This window comes from Labrus bergylta, chromosome 13 (genome assembly GCF_963930695.1).
Source record: "Labrus bergylta chromosome 13, fLabBer1.1, whole genome shotgun sequence".
In the NCBI taxonomy this organism is placed as follows: domain Eukaryota; kingdom Metazoa; phylum Chordata; class Actinopteri; order Labriformes; family Labridae; genus Labrus; species Labrus bergylta.
This window is the reverse complement of record NC_089207.1, coordinates 28,543,406-28,568,929: the sequence shown is the minus strand read 5'-3', so window position 1 is coordinate 28,568,929 and position 25,524 is coordinate 28,543,406. Positions and strand designations below refer to the sequence as shown.

Genomic DNA, 25,524 nt, shown 5'->3' with positions numbered 1-25,524 from the left:
TTGAACAGAGACCCCCCCAAGAGAATTACTTCATCAGGCCTACTTTATCAAGTCCTTTGGGACAACACACACTCACGAACATGCGCTGTTATTCAAACACACCACAGAGTAGTTCATTTAACACAGCATCAATGCAGAGCCCCATCTGAATTGATTATTGGCAGGGGGGAATGAAATAGCAGTGTGTAAACTGTTCTGTGGCCCTCCACTCTCTCGCCATGTGCTCTAATGAGAGGACTGAGGGTCGTGCTATCTTTTCCTCTATCCTCATGTTGACCTGTAGTGACTCACTCAGCTCATGGCCTCCAGAACCTATTTATCCATTTGACTGTGTTCCTGCAGCCCCACTGGCTGACCTGGGAGAAACTGTTTTTATTTAGGACAATGCTGCTATTTCGTAGAATAAGAGCTGCTTTGATCAAGTAGTGTGTGTGTGTGTGTGTGTGTGTGTGTGTGTGTGTGTGTGTGTGTGTGTGTGTGTGTGTGTGTGTGTGTGTGTTTGTTTTCTCATTGACCTGCCTTCCTCTCTGCCAATCAGACGGCGGGTTTCCAGGAGACGCTGACTGAGGTAGAGATCTTAGCGCTTATTGTGGGTTGTGTGTGCCATGACTTGGACCACCGGGGCACCAACAACGCGTTTCAGGCCAAGTAAGTGTTGGCTGCTTAATGTGTGTGTCTGCCATACACACACATAAACACACTCCCTCCAACGCACTGTTTACAGCATGTTTCCCACCTTTAGCATCAGGCTGCAGGAGCCCAACCCAGATCAGGCAGAGCCAAGTGGCAGATTGTATAAGGCTTATATAAGGGTCTGCATAATGATGAGTGTGTACACATTCAGATCAGCGGGTAATACTGCCATTCAAATAAAACCTTAAACCTAGTGTTCTCCATCCTCACAAAGGTTATTATAGCTAAAATGGATCTAAGATGGTAATGGGAGGGAAAGGAAATGTTAAGTAGGAAAAGGCTCCTGTCGACAATACAGTGTGACAATGTTTTATTTAGCAGATGCTTTTGTCCAAAGTGACGAACATCTCAGATTAAGTAAAACAAAAGCGAGTACCTCTAAAGGATGATGAAAACGTCTGTAAGTGCCAACAAACATCTTCAAGTTTGATGAGACACAGGTGCTGACAGGTAGCCAAGAGACGCAATGCACATGTTGTATAGGAATGATTTAAAAAAAAAATGTAATCATTAACAACAACATCAGCAGCTTCATCATCAACATCATTAAAGGTAGAGTCAGTAGCATTGTTCGTTTCATCTTGTAAACACAACATTTCAAACTGGACCCCCTCCTTCTGGTCTTATTGCTCCCTGAAGCACACACTCACTGCAGGATGTAGTGTGTACATTTCTGCTTGTACCTACACTGCCAGCACGCTAGCACAAGCTAACTGCCGTAGTTTGACACCTGCACAGAAGGCAGACCAACTCCGCGCCCGCGGGTTAAAACCAATCCATGCTATGTCCATGTCCGTAATGTTGGCCGGTTTGATGTGTGTCCAATCCCTGAATTGTACGCCCCTCCTAAACTCAGCTGTGTGCTGTCATTGGCTGGAGGAAAGAGACCAGCTCCTCGCCCGGAAACATCTTGTGTCAACCAAAACAAAACAAAATATCAACATACAGTCAGAGGACAGGATCTCTGCAGAAACAGTCACCACCACACATCTAATGGCGGGCTCGTTAGTAATGATTGAGTAGTATTATTTTTTTTATTTTATGTGTTTAGGAAACACCTGCTGACTCTTTCTTTGTGTGTAGGTGTTCATGAAAGAGTTGGGTCTTGAGCTTTTTTCTTAAAGAAAGGCACTCTGCAGATCAAAAGTTTGGTAATTCATTCCACCAAATGGGGGATACAGAGGAGACTAGTTTAGCTAGTGACTAGCGGCCCTGTTGTGACGGTTGGACCAGGCATCTTTCATTGGTGCTGCTTTGCTAAAGTGCTCATGATGGATAGGCTGGGTCTTTGTAACATAACAATGAGTATGGTCTTTTACCTGCTTTTTAGTAAAGTGTCTCAAGATAACACTTGTTATGAGTTGACGCTATACAAATGAAAATTGATTGATTGATTGGCAGAGCGTAGTGGACGGAAGGTAGTGTAGACCAGGGTGAGGGAGTTTAGGTAGGGAGGAGCCGTTTATGTTGCTTTTTTAATGGAGCTACAGGGTTTCAAATTTGACGCGAGCAGCTACTGGGAGCTAGAGGATGGAGATGAACAGCTGTGATATGTACTGTTTATGGTTGGTTGAAGACCAGGTGTGCTGCTGTGTTCTGGATCATCTGCAGAGGATTGAATGTGCGTGCAGTGAGACCTGCCAGTAAGAAGTTGCATTAGTCAGTATGTGATATAACATAAGCTGAAGAGCTGTGCATTGTGCTCTGACAGGAAGGGTCCGATCCTCCTGGTGTTGTACCATGTGAACCTTAGAGTTCAGCTGTTCCTCCGGCTATAAGTTTATTTAATAAAAGCTAGATACTGAGCTCCCAACTGTCCTTATTATCGCAAATGTCACTAGTTCAATAGTTTTTCATGTTATTTTACAAACAAAGGCAAAAAGAAAGACAAATACTGTCAAAGTAGTTTTTCTGTTACTCAATTCATTTAGTCATATTTAATGGGAGATCAATAGCTTGTGATCGATGGCTGTTTGAAGTCTACATCCTTTTGTTTTAGGCAGGAACATGGTATTTTCAAATGTAACTCTTCAGACAAGTAGTGTAGTTAGATCCACTACTTCTTTGTTTTCCTGTGTTCCACCTGTAAGTTGAGGATTATTGTCACACATCTAGATAGGACAGTGGATAGAGCTGGAAATCAGGGAGACAGAGAGTGGGGAACGACATGCGGGAAAGGAACAACAGGTCGGATTTAAACCTGGAAACCCGCCTGGAAGACTATAGCCTCCATATATGGGGCGCGCACACTAACCACTGCCCCACCAGCACCTTATCGTGATGCTTTATCACATCTAAATTACATTTCCATCAGTGTTTGTGGATTAAAGTTAGTTAACGGAAGTTATTCGCAGCCATTAGTCTGTTCAGAGACAAATAGGTTAGTTCAATGATGATAAAGGAAAAAGTTACAAACTGCCAAAGTCTCTTCTTTAAAATCTTCTTCTACACCGGGCTGAATTCTCCAAAGTGTCTCCTCTCCACATTAAATGATCATCTTCAGTGTGAAACTGTTGCATTTCTACTGCAGTTTAGGTTATAGCTCTCTAGCTTCTTTGATATTGAGCCATAAGTGTAGAAGATCAGTAAGGGAATCACAACAGACTCAACACTTTGTTTCTCAGTATGTGTTAAATCCTGATTATGCTATTTCTCTTCTCTATCCCTGTATGTGTGTGTGTGTGTGTGCATGTGCGTATGTGTGTGTGTGTATGCCAGGACGGGCTCAGCCCTTGCTCTGCTTTATGGGACCTCTGCTACGCTGGAGCACCACCACTTCAACCACGCTGTTATGATCCTGCAGAGCGAGGTGCACTATGTTCCAATATCTGCTGCAATGCAGTTACCATGAAGTTGTACCTCCACCGCATGTTGTGTTTGAGCAATACATTGAAAATATACAGAGGCAATTAAAAAAAACAAAAAGACCAACAACACTTTCTCCTTCAAGACCCCTTATTTCTAAGGTTTTAGGTGTTTACTCTCGTGTTTCATGCTCTAACAAAGACAATAGACTGCAATGCTCCGTTTTTTTATTTATTACTAACTCCTGGCCAAAACTAGTCCAGCATACAAGAAGAATATTATTCAAGAAAATATTCTGAGATGAAGGATCCTGCTATTAATCACACTGTAGATGAGAAGCAAGCATACTTCCCCAAAATGTCAATTGATTTTTATGTCACAACATTTAACATGATAAAAAAACATTTGAGTGCAAACATGGAAAACATACTCAGCTGTAAAGTCATGTTGGAGTCGAGGAACCAGAAGTCAAACCTACTATATTTCTAGCTATCTAGCAGAAGCTAAAAGACCTAAAGCCAGCCTTCCCTCGTAGAAACAAACAAACAAACCAAAAAAAAAACATGAATGTTTTTTCCCCACCGTACCTTACAGTATCCATGTGTTGCTTTAATGTCGACTTTAATGAAGAAACGGCTCACGCAGCCTCACAACGTAATCACAGAGGCCATAGATTCTCTGGTAATTGGTTGAGGGAGACATCTTACCAGGTGACTGGGTTTGTATCAAGTTGTAATTAAAGACATTTTGAGGGAGAAGCTAAGGGGAGGATAGGCTGGGGGGGGGGGGGGGGGTTCCAGTGGCTTCATTATCAAGGTGCTGACAACACAGTGAGCTGACAAATGTTGGCTTAGAATATCATAATGGGTTCTGTTGATACTGGGGTTGAACTAACGCTGTCCCATTAGCATATAAATGAATAGTGGGGCTAATTTGCAGTATAATTGGCTGTTTTGCACAAACCAACAGATTAAAATGTAAACTTTCAAACATCACTAAATCCCTTTGTTCTATCACTCGTGTCGCTCGTGATCTGAGACGATATTTTGACTTCTCTGCTCATTTCTGCAGGTCTTTATCACTCTCTCAATCTTCATCCTTTTCTGTTATCACTTCTACATCGTCTATTTTCTCCACGGACAGACACATCCATCTGTTCAAACCCTCCTTGAGAGGACAGAGTCTAAGTGGTGAATGGATGTATAATACATGATGGGGAGAGGTTTTTTTTTTTTTTTTATGACATAGAGCCTCAAGTGAGAGATGTTGCTTCCTCATTAACAGCTGCTGGGTTCCCTCCTCCCCCTGCACACATCCATTCAGTTTTATTATTGCCTGTTTATTACAGTAAGGGTTAAACTGAGGAATTATAGACCATTTTTATTTGAAACTTTTTGGCATGTTATGGTGGAGAAATAGTTTGCTCAAAAGAAGGTATGGATGGTTTTATACACTTGTGAATTATTCTCATAAGTAACTGACAGGTCACATACATGTTATTAACACACGTCTGAGATGTTTGCACTATGCAATAAATCACAATGTCATCACCAAATGAGCATTCACAATAAATACATCAGAAAAGTTGAATGTATAGCAATAAAAGAAGAAAAAATATCTTAAATAAATGAGCAATGCTTTTTTACTTACCATGTTTAGATTTTAAACCATAGGATGGATGGTTGAGTATAATGACCATGCTTTGACAACATTTTGATGCATTCAGATGTAGCTTTAGCTAGCTAGCACTTACCCTCAGATTAATTCATGCCAATGCAGTGTTTGGAAGACATGTCCATTTGGATTTATTTTGGATTTAGTCAATACGTGTTGCAGACAGAGATTGTATAAAAACATGAAGAACAGCAGATTGTTGTAGAAATTGTGAGTTATAGCTAATAAGCAGCCTATAATCTTTATTTATTTATTGCAATTTGTTTTTCGCAGCTTTGAAGAACTGTAACCACACACACTGCATATTTTGTCACATTGTTTGGGCTTGCTAGATGTGAAGCATTGCACTCTGGGATTGTTATCAGAATGTAGTGTAAAAGCAGCAGCTACTCTTTAGTTCCATTGTGTCAAACTTTTCTACAATTTGGACATTAAAAGGAAAATATTGTGCACTTGACTGTTTTTGTAAAAAAGGAATACCTCCTGACACAGTAATGTTCCTGCTGACTCACTGTTATACTATCAGGGCTTAATGGTTAATGCTATTAGTAACACCTGCTCTGTCTTGTGTATAAAACATCCATTAAGCAAAACCAAAGCAGCTTCTCTGATGGTGTGAAAGCTCAAGTCTTTGAGTTACTTTGGTTCATCGGCTAGTTTTGATTTCCCATCACAAGGATTATTACCATATTACAAACATAGATATTTACTTCTTAAGAATGGGGGGAGTCTACCTGCTAATGTGACTAAACTTTGTTTTTTTTGTCAATTACTTTTGACTATTTTTTTTTTTCTCACAATCTAAATATAATATCAATATGTATATGTGTGTATGTGTGTGTGTGTGTGTGTGTGTGTGTGTGTGTGTGTGTGTGTGTGTGTGTGTGTGTGTGTGTGTGTGTGTGTGTGTGTGTGTGTGTGTGGTTTGAAAAAAGACATGTTCACAGATCAGACTGATCATAGGGTCATCTCTGTATTTGTCTCCGCAGGGTCACAATATCTTCTCCAACCTGTCGTCCACAGAGTACAGTGATCTCATGCAGCTGTTGAAACAGTCCATTCTGGCCACAGACCTCACACTTTACTTTGAGTATGTTCTGCTCAACACCACACCGCTTATCAAACTATTCAATCTCCTGACAGGGAGATGTCCACAGAGTATTTTAACTACATTACAATGAATCAGTTTCTGTGCACCACTTACAATCGATTTGCAAGCTTCTTTTTATGTAACACCGCCCCCTTGTGGATTTAATTTGACTTACACCTTCATGCACTGTGTCTTGTTTCCCTGCAGGAACAGAAACATCTTTTTTGAGCTGGTCAGCAATGGAGAGTACAACTGGAATGTGAAGGGTCATAGAGACATGTGCAGGTAAAAATATGGCATCTTTTGTTTACTTTTAGATGAAGATTATTTAGTGAAAAGTCTTAATGCTTGTACATAGAGAGCAAAGTTAAACTGTAGTGGAATTCCTTCTATGAGTAAACATACCTGGCCAATAAAGTTGATTCTGAAGATTTAAAAAGACACCCCCAGAAAAAAAAGTCTGTATGACCTCTTACAGATCCATGATGATGACAGCGTGTGATCTTGGTGCTGTCACTAAACCCTGGGACATATCCCGCAAGGTGAGAAACACGGGGTTAACTGTCTGATATATAGTAATGCTAATAATACAAAATAGTGGTGTTAAAGAAAAATAACAGCAACTGTTTCCATTATTGGGACTTTCATCCTCAATCAAAAACACCAAACATTTTCTTTTAGTCGTCTGAAACTGAATGTCTTCAGATTTTTGGGTGTTGGTCAGAAAATCAGTCCATTTTCTTCACCTTGGGCTGTACTGTGTCAAGCTTTCCTTACATCATATAGACCAAACAATTGATTGAGTCTTTGGAAAAAAATAGAAGGTCTTCAATCAATAAAAAGATCGTTAGCTGCAGCCCTATAGGTTAATCTTCTCCCTCATTTCAGGTGGCTGAGTTGGTGACCAGCGAGTTCTTTGAGCAGGGCGACAGAGAGAGATCGGAGCTGAAGCTCACACCCTCAGTGAGTATATCCAAGCACCTCTGCTTTTTCTACTTTTGTGCAGTTTGTTTTCACCTCTGTGACCTACGAGTGAGCTGATGATGCTGAAGATAGATTTTCTCTGCAGTCTCTGAAAAAACACACTGACTGTGTAGGAAACATGAGCGCTTGTGTCTCGTAGTGCGAGAAAAGTGAATTGTCAGCGTGACCGCTCTGCTGCCTCGCTGCACAGTGCCAAGAGCAAATTGTAGACTGTGTAACAATCATTCTTAAAAAACAGAATCCTCCTACATAGGATTCAAAGCAAACACTGACCTCTCTACTCAGTCAACTGCAAACACACAATAAATGTTGGCGTCATTCACTTATTCTCGCTTTGATTGTTAATTACTTTTATTTTTTCATATAGTTGTAAAAATAGCATCAAAACAAAAGAAGGAGAGAAATGGTCCTAAAAGGGACTTTTGAATTCATAAGCTTTTTAAAGCCACAGCAGCACAACAGAGGAGCGCTGTGTATTTGATTGAGGAGCTTTGAAGGCTCAACTGTGTTGCAAGTTCTTAAAGGGGGGGGACAAACCAGCAGCTTTCCGGGTGCAATTAATGGCCGTGGACTAATCGAGCCAGGCCACATTGCCTTCCCCTCTGATATAACTAATGCAGAAGCCTCAGGGTTGCAGCTTATGTCAAACCTTTACCGCTCTGCGTGTGTGTGGGTGTTTGGAAATGAAATATTAACTTCTAAGTTGTCGCCCAGTAACTATCTCTGAAGCACAGCCTTACTGAGGCTGCAGGAGAATGAGGCAGAACAGAGAGTGTAAGCTACATGAAGTGAATTGTTTTGAGAGCGGAGGGAGATTTATTTTTTTGTCTTTAATCAAAGAGTTAACAGGAAGGAAGTATACAGATCCCTTACCTTAGTGAAAGAGTCCAAACAATAATGTTCAAATACTCCAGGACCAGGACATGTCATATGATGTCATGGTTTTTATTGTCAGTAATAATTACTTGAGGTATTGAAAGGAAAATAAATCAAGCTCACAGGCTGACCAACATTGTAATAAAAGTAAAACCCTTTCAAATCCTGCAATCACCCCACAAACTGAACTGTTATTATTTCAGTCTAATCAATTTTTAACAATGCAACCTTGTTCAAAATTAGTTATGCAACCCCTTCAGCAATTAGACATTAATAAAGTATATTTGCTATTAGTATAATAAAAATATTGATAATTAGCGGCCATGAGACAATGTAATATCGCCACACAAAATATTGCGATACTATGCTGTATTGATATTTTCCCACACTTCTAATATGTAGCATATAACTGCTGTAGATGTTCAATCTAAAACTAATTTGACCTTTTTTTGGACACATGTGGGTCAACAGAGAACACCAAGCATCATATTCTATAGAGAGCTGAGAGAGCTGACAATAGTACTTATCAAAACCAACGTTACAAAGTGCCTAAAAAAAAAAATCCAACAATAAAAAACAGGTACACAACAGTGTAAGAACATCTTACAACATGAATAAATGAAACAATAAAACACAGCATGGATAAAAGCACAGAATTGACGCTTGTAATTCAAGTTATTTAAAAGAAGATATTTCTGAGAATTTAACCTTTGAGCTCAGAAAACAGCTTAAATCGGATTCAAAGCACAGTACATTTAGTTTCAGAAGTGGTAGAATTCTCTCAAAACATAAGGAACAATAAATCCGTCATTTGATCAGAAAATATCTGATTTGAATTCACTAGTGGGGAGTGGGAGATGTTACTTTTCTATCTGATCTGAACCAAAAATAGTGATCTGAAAAGTATCTTAAGCTGACAGACAGATCCATAAGACAAAGAAGATGGAAAGTACAATATCTTCCTCTGACATGTGGAGTAAAAGTAGAAAAACAGTACCTCACATTTGTACGTAACCTCAAAGTTATTTAAACTTGTAAAGTAAATGTAATCCCTTACACTCAAACTCTGCACTTTATCAGAATCAGAATCAGATTTATTGTCCAGGTTTGCTTACACACACAAGGAATTTAACTTTGGTGAACTGTGCTCTCTTATGTACAGGTACAACATTAAATATCAACAATAAACATAATAAGAAAAGACTAATATTTACATGACTAAATATGAAACAGTGCAGTGGTGAATAGTGCAAAAGATGCTGAAGTAACATGATAAGTAAAATGCAGTTATGTGACAGATGGGTCAATTAAGATTCACACTCACTAAGTTGTCAGGTGTGAACATAATGTTGGTGAAAATTAAATCAGACTTTTTGTGTTTCAGGCCATCTTTGATCGAAACAGGAAGGATGAATTGCCCGGGCTGCAACTAGAGTGGATTGACGGAATTTGCGCGCCGCTCTACGAGGTAAATTGAGACTCAGAAATGCGTTGATGTCAGAAAGATTTGTAGTGAATAGTGAATTGTCCTGATTTTGTTATATTGTTTACATACTTTATGTCCTGTTTTGCTCCATTTTTATGTTTTCAATGTTTGTATGTAATTTCCAATTGGGTAAATTTTATTAGTGAAAGTAAATATTCTTATTTTGTTATTTTTACTGTATTTTATTTTAACTTCGTTTAATCTCTTAAGGTGAGGTTTTGAGATAAGCCCTTTCTACCTCACCTGCACATGTGTTTTATTTTTATTTGTTTTAATATTCTGTTTAACTCTTCTTTCATGTGCAAATAAACTAAAAACTCAACTCAACTCAACTAAACTAGGTACAGCTGCGAGCTCCTTCGCTCTCTGATCTTCTTTGTGTCCTGTTTGTCACACATCCAACCTCTGACGTCAGTAGTTGCTATCCTTCCTCTCTTCTATTGTTTACCTGTACTGACGCCAGCAGATGAAGCTGTCCCTGTAGTTACAGATTTCCCTCTAAAAGATACTTTTTTTTTCTTCTTTTGCACTGAAAGCTCTCTGAAACAACTTCAAGGTTGCATCCTATTCTTTTGAGAGGAGCAGAATGAGTTTGCTCTTTGTGAAGGCATGAAAAAACTCAGAGGAAGTGGAGTGTGTGCACAGAGCTGTGATGTGAGTCGGGTTAAATCCCCTCAGTCAGACAGTGTACTCTGAGCTTTGCAGCACAGTAATGAAATAAGCGACGTCTGACTCTTGACTGTAGCACTCTTCTTCTGACAATCTTCGGCTAAAACTGTTTTTTTTAAAAGAGCTGGTTTTATTTCTTGACTCCGGCTGCACAAATGTAAGGTACACCATTAGAGAGCTATTGGTTATCGTTCAGGGACTTTAATGGAAATCTATACAGCCGGCCGAGTAATGCATGGTACAGTATATTATGTGCATGCGTGTGTCTGTGTGACGTCAAGAGAGACTCACAAGCCCCCCTACCCGTCACTGACTGCAGCAGCACCAGCAGCAGCTGTGTGGGAGAAAGACGCAGGCTGGCTCACTGAGCAGATCAGACCTGTTAGGAGATGAGGTGTGTCCGAGGTGAATCCACTAAAGCAAACAAATTGTAGAAGAATTCAAGGATAAAAAAAGGCAATTCATTAAAGACCCTGCCCTCCTTTTACGTTATATTAAACACATAACTCTGAGTCTTCATGAATAAAAAAACATCTATCGACTTATCCCAGGATCAGTGGCCGAAGTCAGAGCAGACTAATCTCTGGCCATCGCTGTATTCACCATTGTTACTGTTTGTGTAGTCGAGATAAAAAGCATCAAAGTGCTGTTTGTGTGTGTGTGTGTGTGTGTGTGTGTGTGTGTGTGTGTGTGTGTGTGTGTGTGTGTGTGTGTGTGTGTGTGTAGACTGCGTGGGGGATTCGTCTCCACACAGCCGTATATAAAGGCTGATGTTTGAAGAATGCAGATATGGAGCTCACGATCATGCTGCCAATTAAATCTGCAAAGGGGGGAGAACAGAGGGAGCTCAAAGGCGGCAATGTTTTTGTCAGTGGGCGGGGAGATCTTTCCTTCTTGATCTCGCTGATCTCCTTCTCCTGGTAGCTCGCTTCTTTGTGGAATATTAATCCCCCATTATGTAACCTTTCATCTTTACACCCCACCACATGACAGTGTCCCTCTCTTCCTCTGCTTCAGAGTTTTTTACCTCAGAAGGGAATAATGATGCTGTGCAAAAAAAAACATTCCAGTGACCCACAGTGGGTACACATGTGGAGGAAGAGGAACGTTCTCCTCCTTTAACCTGCAGATTTTTGTGGGTCACATGCCATCACAGTGTGGTGATGCTTTCAATGATTAATTCAATTCAAATTCAAATTTAAATTCAAATTTAAAAAAACTTTATTTGTCCCTGGGGGGCCGGGGGGGGGGGGGGGGGGTGGGGGTGGGGGGGGGGGCAATTCAAAGGCACACAGAGCAGTAAATTAACAACAGTGCAGCTAAAATAGAAAGTGTCAATTTAAATACAACTTAAAGCTTAAACTTAAAATACAAAATATAAAAAGAGTAGATATGAGTAAACAGTGATCGGACTAACAGATGTAAACAGAACTATGTGCAGCAGTGACCAGATAAACATCTTTGTCATCATAAGCACACACACAAAGTCTGTTATGAATGAATACTTTCATTATCAGAACATCTGCAACGATTGTTAGGTCTGTGAAATACTTATAATAATAGTGCCTGATTCAACTCAAAAACATTGTGTTCTCTGAGATAACAAATTAATCAGAAAAATTGTTTCAATAAATAATAACAACGATTCAATTTATTTTAACAAATACCAGACAATAGGAAAAAAACAGCATATTTCTAAGCACAAGTTTGTGTCTTTAAATGGCCTGTTTTAACACAAGTTCTTATTTTTAATATTAGTAAACAAAAAGCAGCAATACCTGGAGGTTGGGTTTGGCCTTTACTCTAAAAATGTCTTCAATGATTCTAGAAAAGTCAACAAATTCAATCAGCACTACTTCATACACAAAATAAACACAAATGACAAAGCTAGAAAAATAAGTGAACCGTTCAGACTCTAAATCAAATATGGACTCAATCCTAAATCAAATAAAATGGAGACCCATGTCTTACTGTAACACATCTCTGCACTGCAGGTAAACAGCATCATAATCAGCCACACACAATAATTACAAGATTATGACTTCACGCACAGCTTTTAAAAACACTTCTTAGGACATATTATATATTTCTAATGAACACATGTGGGCAGATGTTTTTGTTTGTTTGTTTGTATTTACAAAGAAAATCATCTTGGTGTGTGAACTCTGCCAGATTATGAACTCTTTGTTCCGGGCGACCACCCACACATGTGTTTGAGTTGTTGGCATGAGGAAGTCAATGCAACCTCTGGAAGCAAATGCAGCTCAAATTTGCACATCTGCATTTAAAACAATGTTAATGGACGGCTGTGATTTAATTTGACAGAATTGATTTTCCTTTCTTACATTCAAATCACAATCCAGAGTGTAGGTGGTTACTTACTTTCCAAACTTTTGATTTCATTCAGTTTCATAACAGCTGAGTGTGAATTAATTAATATTACTTTGTGTGGGACCCATGCCCACATTTTATATTTCCATATGAAACGGGGTTAATGAAACAATACCTAATTACATAATTTTATATCTATATCGATATATATATATATATATATATATATATATATATTTATATATATAGATGTATATAGTGAGTGTGAATGTATGAATGTTTCATTGTTTTGTATGTGGGACCCATGCCCACACCTTATATTTCCATATGAAACAGGGTTAATGAAACAATAACTAATTACAGTCTTCCCTGGATATCCAACAGATGTGGAACACAATTTCCCCCTCTCTCAGGTGATTTATGAAAAGGCTGGATGACGGCTTTGACTACACAAACACTTGCAGAGAAATGACAAAATGAGACTTATCTCAGTAATACATGTGCTTCTAATCTTTACAGCGCAGCCACATAATTGCCTTTAACTATAAAGCGACAGTATGTTGCTGTTATTGAGGAAGGGGGTTCTCTGTATTGTTTTATGTTTTGTTTTTTTTGTCCAGAAGGTGTATTTAAAGAATAATGTGCTGATTCTTCAGCATGTTTGTCGGATCGGACTACATGCTTTTCATTAGCACTTACTGACGTTGTTCCCTCCTCTCTAGATGCTTACGTTGTAATAACTCAGATTGGACAAAAGCGTCTGCAGAATAAATTGTAGAATTGTAGAATTACGATCCATGCCTCCTGTGTATTATTACAATCAAGTGACAGAACTTAGCATAACATTAACTACAACAAAAAGTATGATAAATAAGGTCACATATCTTTACACTAAAGTAATTGTTCTGATGTTATTACTAGATTCCTCCATGGCCATATACTGTAACTATCTTGGTAAAAAATATTTTATTTGCTGCATGAGAGCAGAAAGGTTTCTTTCATCCATGAAGCTGGACCATATGTGTAAAAAATAAGCGACAGAGAAACCATCCATTGTCTTAGTTTTCTATGTGGACTACCTCAAGTTCTGCCTTTTTGCATCTTGCATCCCCTTTAGATATTCCCTTCTTTATTGTATATCTTACAAAGTATTGAAGATGGCTTGAAACGAGACCACAGACCCTCAACTTATTGGGAACATTTTTTAGTGGGGCAATAAATAAACTGAGAAGTCAGGGTTTTTTGTCATCTGGTTGAAAACAAAGTTTACGTCTTTTTACAGCAAAAAGGTCGCCAACCTCTGGCCATAAGAAATATTTCAAGCTTAAGTTTTTAAATTTGAAACCAAGAAGCTACAAAATGTATGTAGTGTATTATGTATTAAAGCTCCTGTGAGAACTTTTTAACTGGTTGTGAAACTGTCTGAAATTAATACTGACACCTCTATATGACTTACAAAAGTAAGCAAGATTATCAATGAGAAGATTGATTTATAATATTTTGTTAATTTTAATGCCTGAAACTGCTGGCGTGGTGTAGGAGTCAGACAAACAGCATGCTGAAGAACCAGCCCTTTTTTTGAAAATTTTCCACCCCAAATATTTATTGTGATTTCCATTTTACAAATTTAAAATGAGTAAGGGTGAGATATTTTTGTCAGGAAATACTACTTACAGTACACAAGAGAGGAAAAGAGAGAAATCTGCCCACTTTGACCACAAGGGGCAGCAACATCAACACAACGCCAAAGCGCCTCAAAGGAGCTTTAAGATAAAAGATGATTGGGGACTAAAATAAAAAAGCAATGTTCCTTACTGTACATTCAATACATCAATATTCATTCATATTTGGTTTCAGTTGTAGAAATTTGGTGGTTGTCATATCTGGCTACCATCGAGTTTATCTTCAGATAAAGAGGAGCATCCTTTTTGTAGATTTTTGTAGCCTTTTTTAATAAATCTAAAATTAGTGCAAAAGTTTTCATGATGGTTTATGGAATCTTTTAGGATTCTGGAAAAACCTTAGGAACAGTGGGAAAAAAAGAAGTTTTATCACTGTCTTTTGTGTTTGACTTTCTCACTTTCAAATCTGATGAAATCTAAGACTTGATAGGGCTGGGCGATATGGCCTTAAAATAAAATCTCTGATATTTTCAGACCTTGACTTCCTTGACAGAACTTGACTTCCAATTTGAATGATAGACATATGTCAAAGAAATGACTGAAAACAAGTTTTGCTTTTATTTTATAAAAACAATTCAACAAAATCAAACGGAATTTCCCTTCAAAGATTATTTTAGTATTGCCCAGTCCTAGTTTGACAAATATAGTTTAGAATTATCATCCTAAAGTGGTAAGGATGGTTAGCCCAAAGCATTCTTGTGCACGAGCCAAACCTGATAGTGTGCTAAACCTCGTCAGTCAAATATTAAGGTTTTACAAACTGTGGCCTGTTTTGCCGTTGGTTATTTTTTTTGAAAATATTTCTTGTATATTTTTCCTCTCTCATTGCGGTCTTCTTTCATCTCTCTCTCTCTCTCTCTCCAGACCCTCGTCAAATTGAATCCCAAACTTCAGCCGATGCTTGACATGATCCAAGCTAACAGGGCCAATTGGGAGGAACTCAACAAGAAGAGACAACATGGCCAGAGCGCATCTGCACCGCCGAGCCCCTGCAGTGGTGACAGCACAGATTCAAGCGGCTGCACGCCGTGTTGTAGCAGTGATGCTAATAGCAAACCATCAGTTGGCTAGCTTCTGATGCAATCTGCAAGCTGATCTCATTAGCTTATTTATTCTACAGGCCTGCAACAGAGGCCACACGGTGCATGCAGAGGCACTTGGGCTCTGCTCCTCTTTGCTTTTGCTTCGAGAGCTGAGCTTTAGACTTGAGTGTTGTCGAGGTTTTCCTGCTTCCTTCAGTCTTCCCATGCTGAAGACTGACAGAGCTGGGTTAGGCAAACTTGGCGGAGCAGTGACACATCAGCTGATGACACTATGTCAGAAAGGAAACTCAAACCACTGTGTCAACAAGTCAACCAGTGAGCTAACACAAACTGTTCTGGGCATTGCACACATTTTCAGCACAAAGGCATGGAGTATATTGGAGAGGAATGTTTGTCTCTTTTGTGGTCTGTTTTTGCTCTGGTACCTCCTTGTTGCCTGCATTTTGTCCTGGGTAACAGAAATATTTTTTGTAAATCTGTACAAAGCTTTTGAGTTATTTCAAAGTGCTGTTTGAAAACTATGTGAGCTCTGACGTGTTCTGTGGCTGTACAGTTTCTGAAGGATCAAGAGGTGCAGGAACATCAGGACCTGTGACAGTGCTTGTGATGCAAATTGAGTGCTCCTTTCCCTCCCTTCCTGTGCCTTGTTTCGAGATCCTGATGAAAAATGCATGAACACCTCACCAAGATTCTTAGGAAGTATAAATCCATGTTGAACCATGACATATTTTTGCCATATTTGTTAAACTAATGACTGCAGTTAGGTCTTGACCCCATGAAAGACACAAAGCATTATCATTAAATACTGAAAGAAATCTATTTTGCCCAATTTTATAAATGCAGGTTCTCACTGCTCACACGCACGCACACACACACACACACACACACACACACACACACACACACACACACACACACACACAATGTGCCTTGATGAAGTAATTCTGATACCACATCATTTCTAAGCCTCACATAAACTCCTCACTAAACTACATTTCAAAAAGAAAAGTTTGACGTTTAAAGAAATACAATGTACTTGCTTTCTGGTCAAAGTGAGTTCATTTTTGTACGTTATCTTTCTATTGTATAAAGTAAGCTAACAGTTAGCCTAGCTCATCCCAGGGAGAAACAGCTAGCCAGACTATTAATAAAGGAACCTGATTAGCTCACCCTTTCCACCTGTTTCTAGTCTTTTGTGAAGCTAAAATGGAGTTTCATTAAAGGACAGCTACCAAGACGAACTGAATAATTCTTATGGAAGAAAAAGTACACAAAACTCTTTCCTAAAATGTCAGACTTTTATTTTAGACGTAGCCTGGGGCTTTTCTCAAAGCTCACAAATGCCACGCTAACAGCTTTGAAAATCTCCAAAAACAAGACAGAAACCCTCAAACTTGTTCTACTGAAGTGCCCATGTTGTCACATGCTGTTATTCTGTTATTATTCTAGAAGTATTATTTGATTGGGTGGGGTATGCCTTGAGTTGTGTTGAAGCTTTGTTCAGTTTAAAATGTGACTGCACATTGTGTGGCATGGTGTGCTCCGCTTTAGTTTCAGAGCTGAATTGAAGTCGACCAGAGACATTATGAATTGTGCATGTTTATGCAGTATTAGATCCAAACACTTGCTAAGGATGTAGCAAACATGTGGGCCAACAAATACCTCATATTTTTGAACTTCCTCAGTAAACACGTGACGTCGTCATCTGAAATGCATGATTTAAATTCTATTGCATCATGTTAGGTAAATTATGAATATCGCTGTTCTATTTTTCTATTTGGTCTCCAACTTCTACTCGTCTTTTTTGCTATGTAACATGCTCCTTGTAGGCTACTTCTTCCCTCTTCCATGATGGACTCTTACATTTATTTATGGCAGGCTAAACTGAAGGAAAGCTACGGCATGAAAAGGCTAATGTGCGATATTTCTGTTCCGAGTTTGAATAAAATATGCTGCTATCTGTCTTCTGGTTTGTTCTGATACTTAAAGGTACATTTACTTAAGCACTGTCAGTCTTGTTCTTTATTCTAGGACTTATTACGTATACGTATACACTATCATACAGAGGGCAACCCGTTTTATAGTGGATGTAATATTATTTATTCATGCCGAGATATTGTCATGTGAAGTCGTTTCCACATTGTTTCTCGGTGCAGTGCTGACCTCATGTGGACAAATGTAGAATTACACATGAAATGTATCTGGAGGAAATGTAGCAGGTGTTTGCACATTTTATTGAGAAACATTTGAAGCCATTTAAAGAAATATGGATATGGTCAGGTTAGAAAGATGACATAATGAAAATAGGAATTAAATGTAAGCATATAAATCTGTAATCAATACTCTACAACAATTGATGAGGATTAGTGTTAAAGCCTAAAAGTCTTCTTGTCATATTTCTATCTGATGTATTTTATTCATAATCCTCTGTATTAAACTGTGAGGAGTGTCATATCTGCAGTGCATTTCAGCATCCAAGGCTGAGCTGTGCTGCTGCTGATAGGTGGCGGTGACGTCAGCAGGCAGTGTGTAGGCAGCTGTGTGGGTGAACATGACTCCCAAATGAGCCTGTGTGTAGCAAAAAGAAAGAAAATCCTTCCTGTCAGGAAGCAAAACACCAACTCAGTTAACATCATCTGTGCTGGATCACCTTGAGCTCATTGTGGTCACAGGTAAGAGGAAAACAAAAGGCTGCTCCTGCCGACCCCCCGCGCTGTGTCTGACAACATAAATAAAAGGCTGCGAGGAAGGAGCGGAATTGGAAATGATGTATGAGAGAGCTCAGGAGGTTTCTGCTCTCTGAACAAGGAAATCAACAACTGGGATGTTTTAGTTCAATTTATTGCACAAACAGCATTGACAAAATGTACTTGATGTTACTATGTTGTTAAGAGAAGTGGAAAATAACAAAAAAGGGAACATCATAACATAAGGAACTTCTTTAGACACGGGAGTAAAATGTCAGATGATGGGTCCCTAAATAAGTCATTTTTGATTTTGGGGGAATTGATTAATTAGAATGACATGATGGTCCCAAAAAGCTTGGATCAAAAGAGGGGAAATTCCTAAGCACAACCGCTCTCTTAAAGCTTCACTTAGCCTCAAAAAACAGTAGAACGATGACAAATGATACAAGTCTGGTATCAAATTTGAGTACAATACAGTATCTTCTTCAAAAACACCTCTATTCAGTACAAATGCACAAAAAAGAAGCCTTTCCAGCAGGGGTTTCTGGGAAATCTAACCATGTGGAGCAGAAATAAGTCAATACAGTGTCCTGAAAGTCTGATGTTCAACAGAAAGTGTAGCACATGTAACAGTCACAAAAGGCTAACTTTTACATTTCTTACATCGCTCACGAGGGTTTGCATATAATAAAATACATTTCAGATGAAGTTACAAAATGAGTGCACACAGTCAAATGTGTTTGCATGATCTGATGTGTTGTGAGTCTTTGGTACAATATGAGCACCGGGATCCAGAGGCCTTAAACTGCAGCCATGAATAAAGAACAGTTGTGACAAAAAACAGAAAAAGAAAACGCAACATTTTTTCCTACTTTGCTTTCTTAGTAACAAACAATGCAAGGTAAGTAGAAAAACTCTACACACACTGATCTCTCTGTGTAATCACACCGGTGTCTTGTTAAAATCTGGTGGGGTGGAGGGAAGCTTTAGTCGTTCAAAAAGAGTCTCTTATGGCAAAAGGTCAGTACAAAAAAGGTTAAGAGGGCAAGAAAATGAAAGACACAGAGAAGCTCATGTCTGGGTTCATTTTGCTCTACAAAGTGAGTCGAAGGAGAAGGGGAAGGCAGACAGAAGCTTTAGAAAGGCACAAAGCGCATTCACCTCTCACCGCTAAAGAAGTGCCACACACACGCGCACACACACGAGAGGAAAGTAAAAACAAACTGACTAATTTGTTGACAAGGATATCAAGGAAAAGTTTCAATGTAATGTAAATGTGAGAAAATCAAAAAGTTAAATTGCATTGTGGCTGTAGCTCCAAACAAGCTGCGGTCATGAGCTCGAAGGAGCCTCACTGTGAATGATTGTTACAGCATGTGCAATATAATGTCAAAGAAAAAATGGTTTGGGTGAATCGATAAATGGCACCGAGTGACACTTTATGATGAAAAAAGACAACATTTTAAATTCACATTTTAGTATCTATTAACCCAAAATGCACACAATGCTTTTAGAAAAGGTGAGATAAAGGTGGAGTTAGAGGAGGTTCCTGTTGCCGAAAATGTTTTGGGGGTCCACATAGTCCTTCACGGACTTGAGCATTCCCATGCCGACGCTGGAGACGGTGTCTCTCATCCACTCCTTCCGAAGTTTGCCCACTGAATGACAGAGGAGAGAAAAATAAATAAGTCAAGACGAAGGAAGAGGACCGAGGGGGGAGAAACGGAGGAATCGGCACGGCTGATTGCTCAGCAGGCTGCTGGGAGCCAATCAATCTTGTGAGAGTGAGTGAATAAACAGAGGGTGATAAATGCTTTTATTCAGAGAGGAGAAATGTTTTGCATGGCATGATTTATGGAGCTCAGCAGACTATCAAACTCATTAGGCTCTGTGTGTTCCCAGAGGAGGGGCCGGCTGGCGGCTGTAGCGCTCCGTACCCGGCTCCCTCTGCTCTTTGAGCCACTGCTCCCCTCCCTCTCTCCCTCCAGAGTCACCGGAGCGGCGTTTTTTTTTTTTTTCTGTGTTTTGTGTCTTATTGTGCACACGAGTGCACTCCTCCAGCTGACCCACAAGGCTGCAGGGTGCCAGCCTGTCCCCCCAACCAAGATCTGTGCCCCCCGACACCGGCCTGATCACCGACAGGGTGCCAAAGCAAACCATGGAGCGACACACAATGGTTCTCTGTCAGCAGGACTTTGGCTCCAAGATGCTCCTCCTCCTCCTCCTCCAGATCCTCAACCTGAGGAGCGAGAGGGACTGTGGCATCAAGCCTAGCGAGGAGGGGGGGGGCTATTGCTTTACCAGCTGTCCCGTCCGACATACTCCAAGGCGTCTGTAGCCGACAGGTTCTTAGTGGAGAGTCTAGAGCTAGCGAGAGGTCTGGAGACTGTGAAGGACTGAGGAAACCACAAGGATGAGCTGGACTCATGTTTCAGAACCTCAATGTAAAATAATAAGATGGAATCTTTTACACCAAATGTTAACAGCCGCAATCTTTACACTAAGGCTCATCTCAGAATTTTTACGTAATCTAGATCACAACAGTTTAGCGGATAATTTTTTTTCCATTTATTAAAGTCTAGACAGTAAAGATGGACAAATAAATGTTGAGTGTTCAGTGAATAAAAACCTAACAGAAATATAGACTGAGTTAAGAGGTACAATATCAGGTGGACAGTGGTATTAGCTTGTTTTTAATCTCAAATTGTAATTTTTTTTGTTGTTGATAAAATAACCTGGATCATAGTTTTATTATTTTTTTATTTACAGCTACTTACTTTTGAAGGGATTTAAAAAAATGTCTTCCCTAAAGGGGGAATCCTTCACTAGGTATCACAGTCCAAATGATTAGCCTTTAAAAATCCAAAAATAATCAATCAACACTCAACTGAGAGAAAAAAAAATCCAAAAAGCTGGTGAGGTTTCTTAAATGAGGGATTTGCTGCTTTGCTCTTGTTTTGATCTTTGAAATGGAATGGTTCAGTGATGTGAATTTTTTTCATTTCAAAAATGTCTTTAACAGAAAAATAAATTGATCATTAAAATAATGAGTAATAGTTGCAACCTGTATGTGATGTTGCATTCTAAAGCATGCATCAACAGAAGGAGTTTTCAGTCTAAATGTGGGAACCAGTTATAAGTCACTTATTAAATGAAGCAAAGACCTTCTTATCAAAGAACTTAAAGTCAGCTAAACTAAGAATGAAACAAGAACTGTTAAAGAAAACACAATGACTGACACAAGAAGTCAGTGTGAGGTGATAAAACGTGTCAGAGTGAGTTAAATGTTAACTTTTGGAGGTCATGTACACTTTGAGGAAACACTCCATATCTATCCTCCTAAAGTTTAAAAAGATAAACCTGAGAACGGAGCAGCTCAGAACAGATGCTGCTCGCTGAGTGAAAAGCCGACCTGTAACCACACGAGATTAGAGACAGAGGCCTGAAAACACAAAGGTGTATGCTGGGAGTTTTCACACGCCTCTCCTGCATCGCTTGCAAAGGGGGCTTGGATGCTAATAGGGCATGTTGGGAAGGCAGCGTGTTGCCGTGTTATCAGCCAGGAAACCCAGATGGGGGATCTGCAAAGAGGCTGGTGAGGCCCCGTCTCCTGACAGAACAGGGCAGACAAGCGGGGTCATAGGGGACTCCTGATAGCACACACACACCTCCAGATGGTGACAGAGGGACCAATCAGCTGCTGCCCAATAACTAAGAGAGTACCCTGCTCCCTTCAACCTCCTCCTCCTCTGCAGGCCTCCCTCCTCGTCACACCTCCGTCCCTCCCTCCTCTCAGGAAATGGAGAGAAAACAGAAGGTGCTGGGACTGCATCATTGCCTCCATCACTGTGATAATTTACACATCTATCTTGTCATATGCTCTCTTTTTCGCTTGCTATTGCAATCAATCTCAACAGACTCGCTCTGCGCAGCTGAGACATGCAAAGAAGTGCAGGTAGTTATTTCAGCTATGACAGATTTTTTTTTCTAGAAAACAGCATCTTTTTTTTTTTTTCCTGAGTGGGGAGGCTCTGGGGTGAAACACAAGTTGGGAACTTCACCACATCAGGTCATTTTTTTCTATCTCCAAAGGGTACGAGTTTGTGTGGTGTAATGATTGGTAGTTAGCTAATCTTGAGCTGTGTGAGGCCACAAAGTTTGTGTGTGAAAATGCTGGACAGACTGGGTTCCCCTCACACAACAGAGACAATAGAGACCAGGCCGAGTCTCAACGCCTTGACATGCAGCTCCCCGCTCTCCTTGGTTCTTCTCTGACAAATGGGGGGTCAGCACATGAAAGACGCAGTGAGCCAGCGGCCCCTGTGTTCATGTGATATGGCTGAGTATTGGCTGAACACTGGTGCAGGGCTGATAGATGGACGACTCTGTGGGTGATAGATGCTCAACAACTCTTCACCACTCTTTGACCTAGTTGAAGAGGACATTTCTTCTGAAGGTCTGACTTCAAGAACCACTGGATAATCAACAAATATCTACATGTTTACCCTTAAAAAGTGATCAATCTGACTTCTTTTACTGTCAAAATGACCTAAATTTCTCCATGATAGCGTTAGCTTGAGTATTACATCTCAAACACAAACAGGTAGCCACCTCTACACGCCCAGATTCCCTTACCTACGCCCACGCGGCAACAACACTGACCCGCTGTAAACACAAGGCCACAAAAATGTATATTTCCCTCTGCCACCCTCCCACCTCCAATCCTTGACTACATCTGTTTTGTTTGATGCACAAAACCCAGAGAAACTAGCTCCATTTGTCAAGCGCTGATTGTGGGCAGACAAACCAGCCTGTCTGCGCCCAGATAGCAGAGCCTCGCTGTTATTAATCACAATTACAGAGTGGGCCTCGCACGCCGTGGCTGCATCAATATCCCCTCATCCCCTCCCCTCTGTCACCTCCCCATGCTGCTCGAGGTGGCCCGGGCCACCGTTTGGAGGTCAGCGTACAGCCTCCGATAACGGCGGCATCATTTACCCCGGCCTCCACACGCCTCCTTTTTATTAGCAATCTTTTAATTTTGAAGCCGTCCCCCGCCTTCAGGAAAAATTGTGATTTAATATCGCAGCTGATTCACTGCATACTGTTTTTGACAGGAGTGATGAATAGCCTGAAGTGATGTATGAAAACAGCGAGGCGGATGGCAATATAGATAAGGCAGCCATTTCGGTTAGCCCTGATGGGGCCCACAGAGTTGTTACCCCCCTTCCCCCCCTCTGCTCACGTTTCATTTGGTCACTGCTGAAATGAACAAACAGTCGAGTCAGAGCGATTCATCTGAGCAGGGGAACAGATTCTTGGACATGTGAAGGAAGCAATGAAACATTTTCTGACCACATGAACATTTGTCGTCCGACTGGTCGCCTCGCTCGCTGGCATGGAAGAGCATTGTGGGAAATCTGTCACTCTATGAAACATTTTTCAGGTGACAATGTTGCAATTCAATGTTCTACTCATGAAATTAACAGAACATTTTCAGCTGTAGTACCTCCATGGTGATGTGACAAACTCCCTCCGTTGGCAAGAATCTCTTCTCTGGCTGCATGCTGGGAGGAAAAGAAAAAAACTCAATAATATTCTGACAATGACTCTGCTTTGTTTGATTTAACATAAGATGTAGTTAACAGGGGTGGAACAAAATATATAGATACAGCAACATATATCATTATCCTGACTCTATGATAAAAATGATTAAATAACTGGTGCTAAATATCGACATTTCAATAAAAATACATTTAGATACCAAACACATTTCCCCCCGCCACAGCATCATGACTCTACACTGACATGAACGTGAAAAGAAGTGGATTGGGTGATGGAGAAGTTGACAATGCAATAAAAGAAGAAGAAGACTGCGGGATGATACTGAACAGCAGTGAAAGAAGTCAAAGATTGGAACGTGATTCGAGGTGAAACTGACACCGAAAACAAGTGAATACATCAAATAACATTTCAAAATCACTTTCCCTTTTAATCCTTTGACTTCCACACTAAGAAATCCATTTGCAAAAAAATATTTGTTGTAAAATTGTGTTCCTGTCTCTTCATTAAGCAACATTTCAGGTTATAGTTTTCAGATCACCCAATCAGGAAGCAGATATGCAGGTATGCCTGTTTAGGGTTACTTTGGGCATGAATGGATTTCTTTCATTTCTGCAACAAAATGTTGATTTTTTTCATATATAAACATCACAGAGATTAGAACTTGTTAAAATAATCTATAATTTATTTAACATACTGAATGAGTGGCAATGGTTAGAAAAGGTAAACAAAATAAGAAATTAGTGACTTGAGCCAGGCCGTTTGCGTAGACTGGTAACTCAACCGAGCGGTCAACCATGATTTCTGAGGAATCGTAGATATATATTTTATTGTCAAATTTATTTCCTTCAACTAAAATATGATTGTTAGAGGGTCTATAAATGATATGTGAAAAGATTTGTTCTTTTTACCCGGACGTTTGCTCTTATTCTGTGAGGTTTCTGAGGAGCTGTTCAGCGCAGAGTCAATCCCGGTATTTTCCACAGTTTTAAGACAATGATAATTATGTACAGCAGCGCCACCAATTGGACATAATCAGAGTTACATACACTATTCACTGAGGTGAATGAGGATTAACAGCCAAAGATAGGTTTTCAGAGTTTTAAATACAGCAATATGGCGGCGGAAAAAAATGTCAACCGCATGGTTACAATGCAAGTCAAAGGGGGAACATTTTTTATTCTTCAGTTAATCAGATATCGTGATCTAACATTATATTATTGTCTTGCAATATATCGATTGTTGCAGACTGGCTGTATCATGATATTATTGTTACCATGCTCCTGTATTGTGGGTCATATCATACTGTGTCATATTATATCATATATATTGTGAGTTACCCTGAGATTCCCACCTCTAGTAGTTATAATGTAAAGACAGGACGGTGCATGAAAGCTAAGAAATGGGTCGTACCTCCACTTGTTCATACACGTGCACTGGTTCACTGAGTCCTCTGTAGTTAAAGGCGAAGTAAAAGTAGACGCAGGCACCGGCGTCGTACGTCTGAGTCACCCTGTGAGACAAACAGGAAGAACGTTAGAACAACATCTTAATGTTTCTACATGTGCTCTGAATATTGACTGTAATTATCGAGGAAACAGTCTTTAGTCAGGATGTTTTATTTTGGTACAGTCGATGCATTCCCCTCAGTAATAAGAAGACAAAGTAAAGTGGGAGGTTTGTCTTCTTCTCAGTAAACCCTGACCTCAAATCCACTCGTGCTTTGTAGAAGCAGGCGGAGCACTGAAACACTCTTGGCTTTTATAACATCATTGTCAGACATCAGATGCTTTTACTGAATCATCTGAGCCACATGTGTACTGCAGTAAACGGGATGACTCAACTTTAATGTGGAGCAGAGAGTGTGTCCATTTGTTCTCAGACACAGAACAGTTTAAGTATACTGATAATAAAGATGCTGTTATAGATTTTTTTTTTAAAG

General features: G+C 39.8%; 2 protein-coding genes across 2 annotated transcripts in view; one reads left to right on the top strand and one right to left on the bottom strand.

Annotated features, from left to right (window-relative positions):
- pde11a (phosphodiesterase 11a) overlaps positions 1-17,295 on the top strand; it is a 44,412-nt gene extending 27,117 nt beyond the window's left edge. The window contains exons 13-20 of the mRNA XM_020634505.3: positions 539-648; positions 3,412-3,502; positions 6,162-6,262; positions 6,470-6,547; positions 6,741-6,804; positions 7,151-7,225; positions 9,507-9,590; positions 15,155-17,295. Coding sequence (XP_020490161.1) covers positions 539-648; positions 3,412-3,502; positions 6,162-6,262; positions 6,470-6,547; positions 6,741-6,804; positions 7,151-7,225; positions 9,507-9,590; positions 15,155-15,361 — 810 coding nt within the window. The 3' untranslated portion in view covers positions 15,362-17,295. The remainder of the gene's footprint in view (positions 1-538; positions 649-3,411; positions 3,503-6,161; positions 6,263-6,469; positions 6,548-6,740; positions 6,805-7,150; positions 7,226-9,506; positions 9,591-15,154) is intronic.
- Positions 17,296-18,156: 861 nt separating this feature from the next.
- Positions 18,157-25,524, bottom strand: part of agps (alkylglycerone phosphate synthase) — a 28,372-nt gene continuing 21,004 nt past the window's right edge. The window contains exons 18-20 of the mRNA XM_020634489.3: positions 24,996-25,095; positions 23,530-23,587; positions 18,157-19,678 (exon numbers count right to left, since the gene is read on the bottom strand). Coding sequence (XP_020490145.1) covers positions 19,557-19,678; positions 23,530-23,587; positions 24,996-25,095 — 280 coding nt within the window. The 3' untranslated portion in view covers positions 18,157-19,556. The remainder of the gene's footprint in view (positions 19,679-23,529; positions 23,588-24,995; positions 25,096-25,524) is intronic.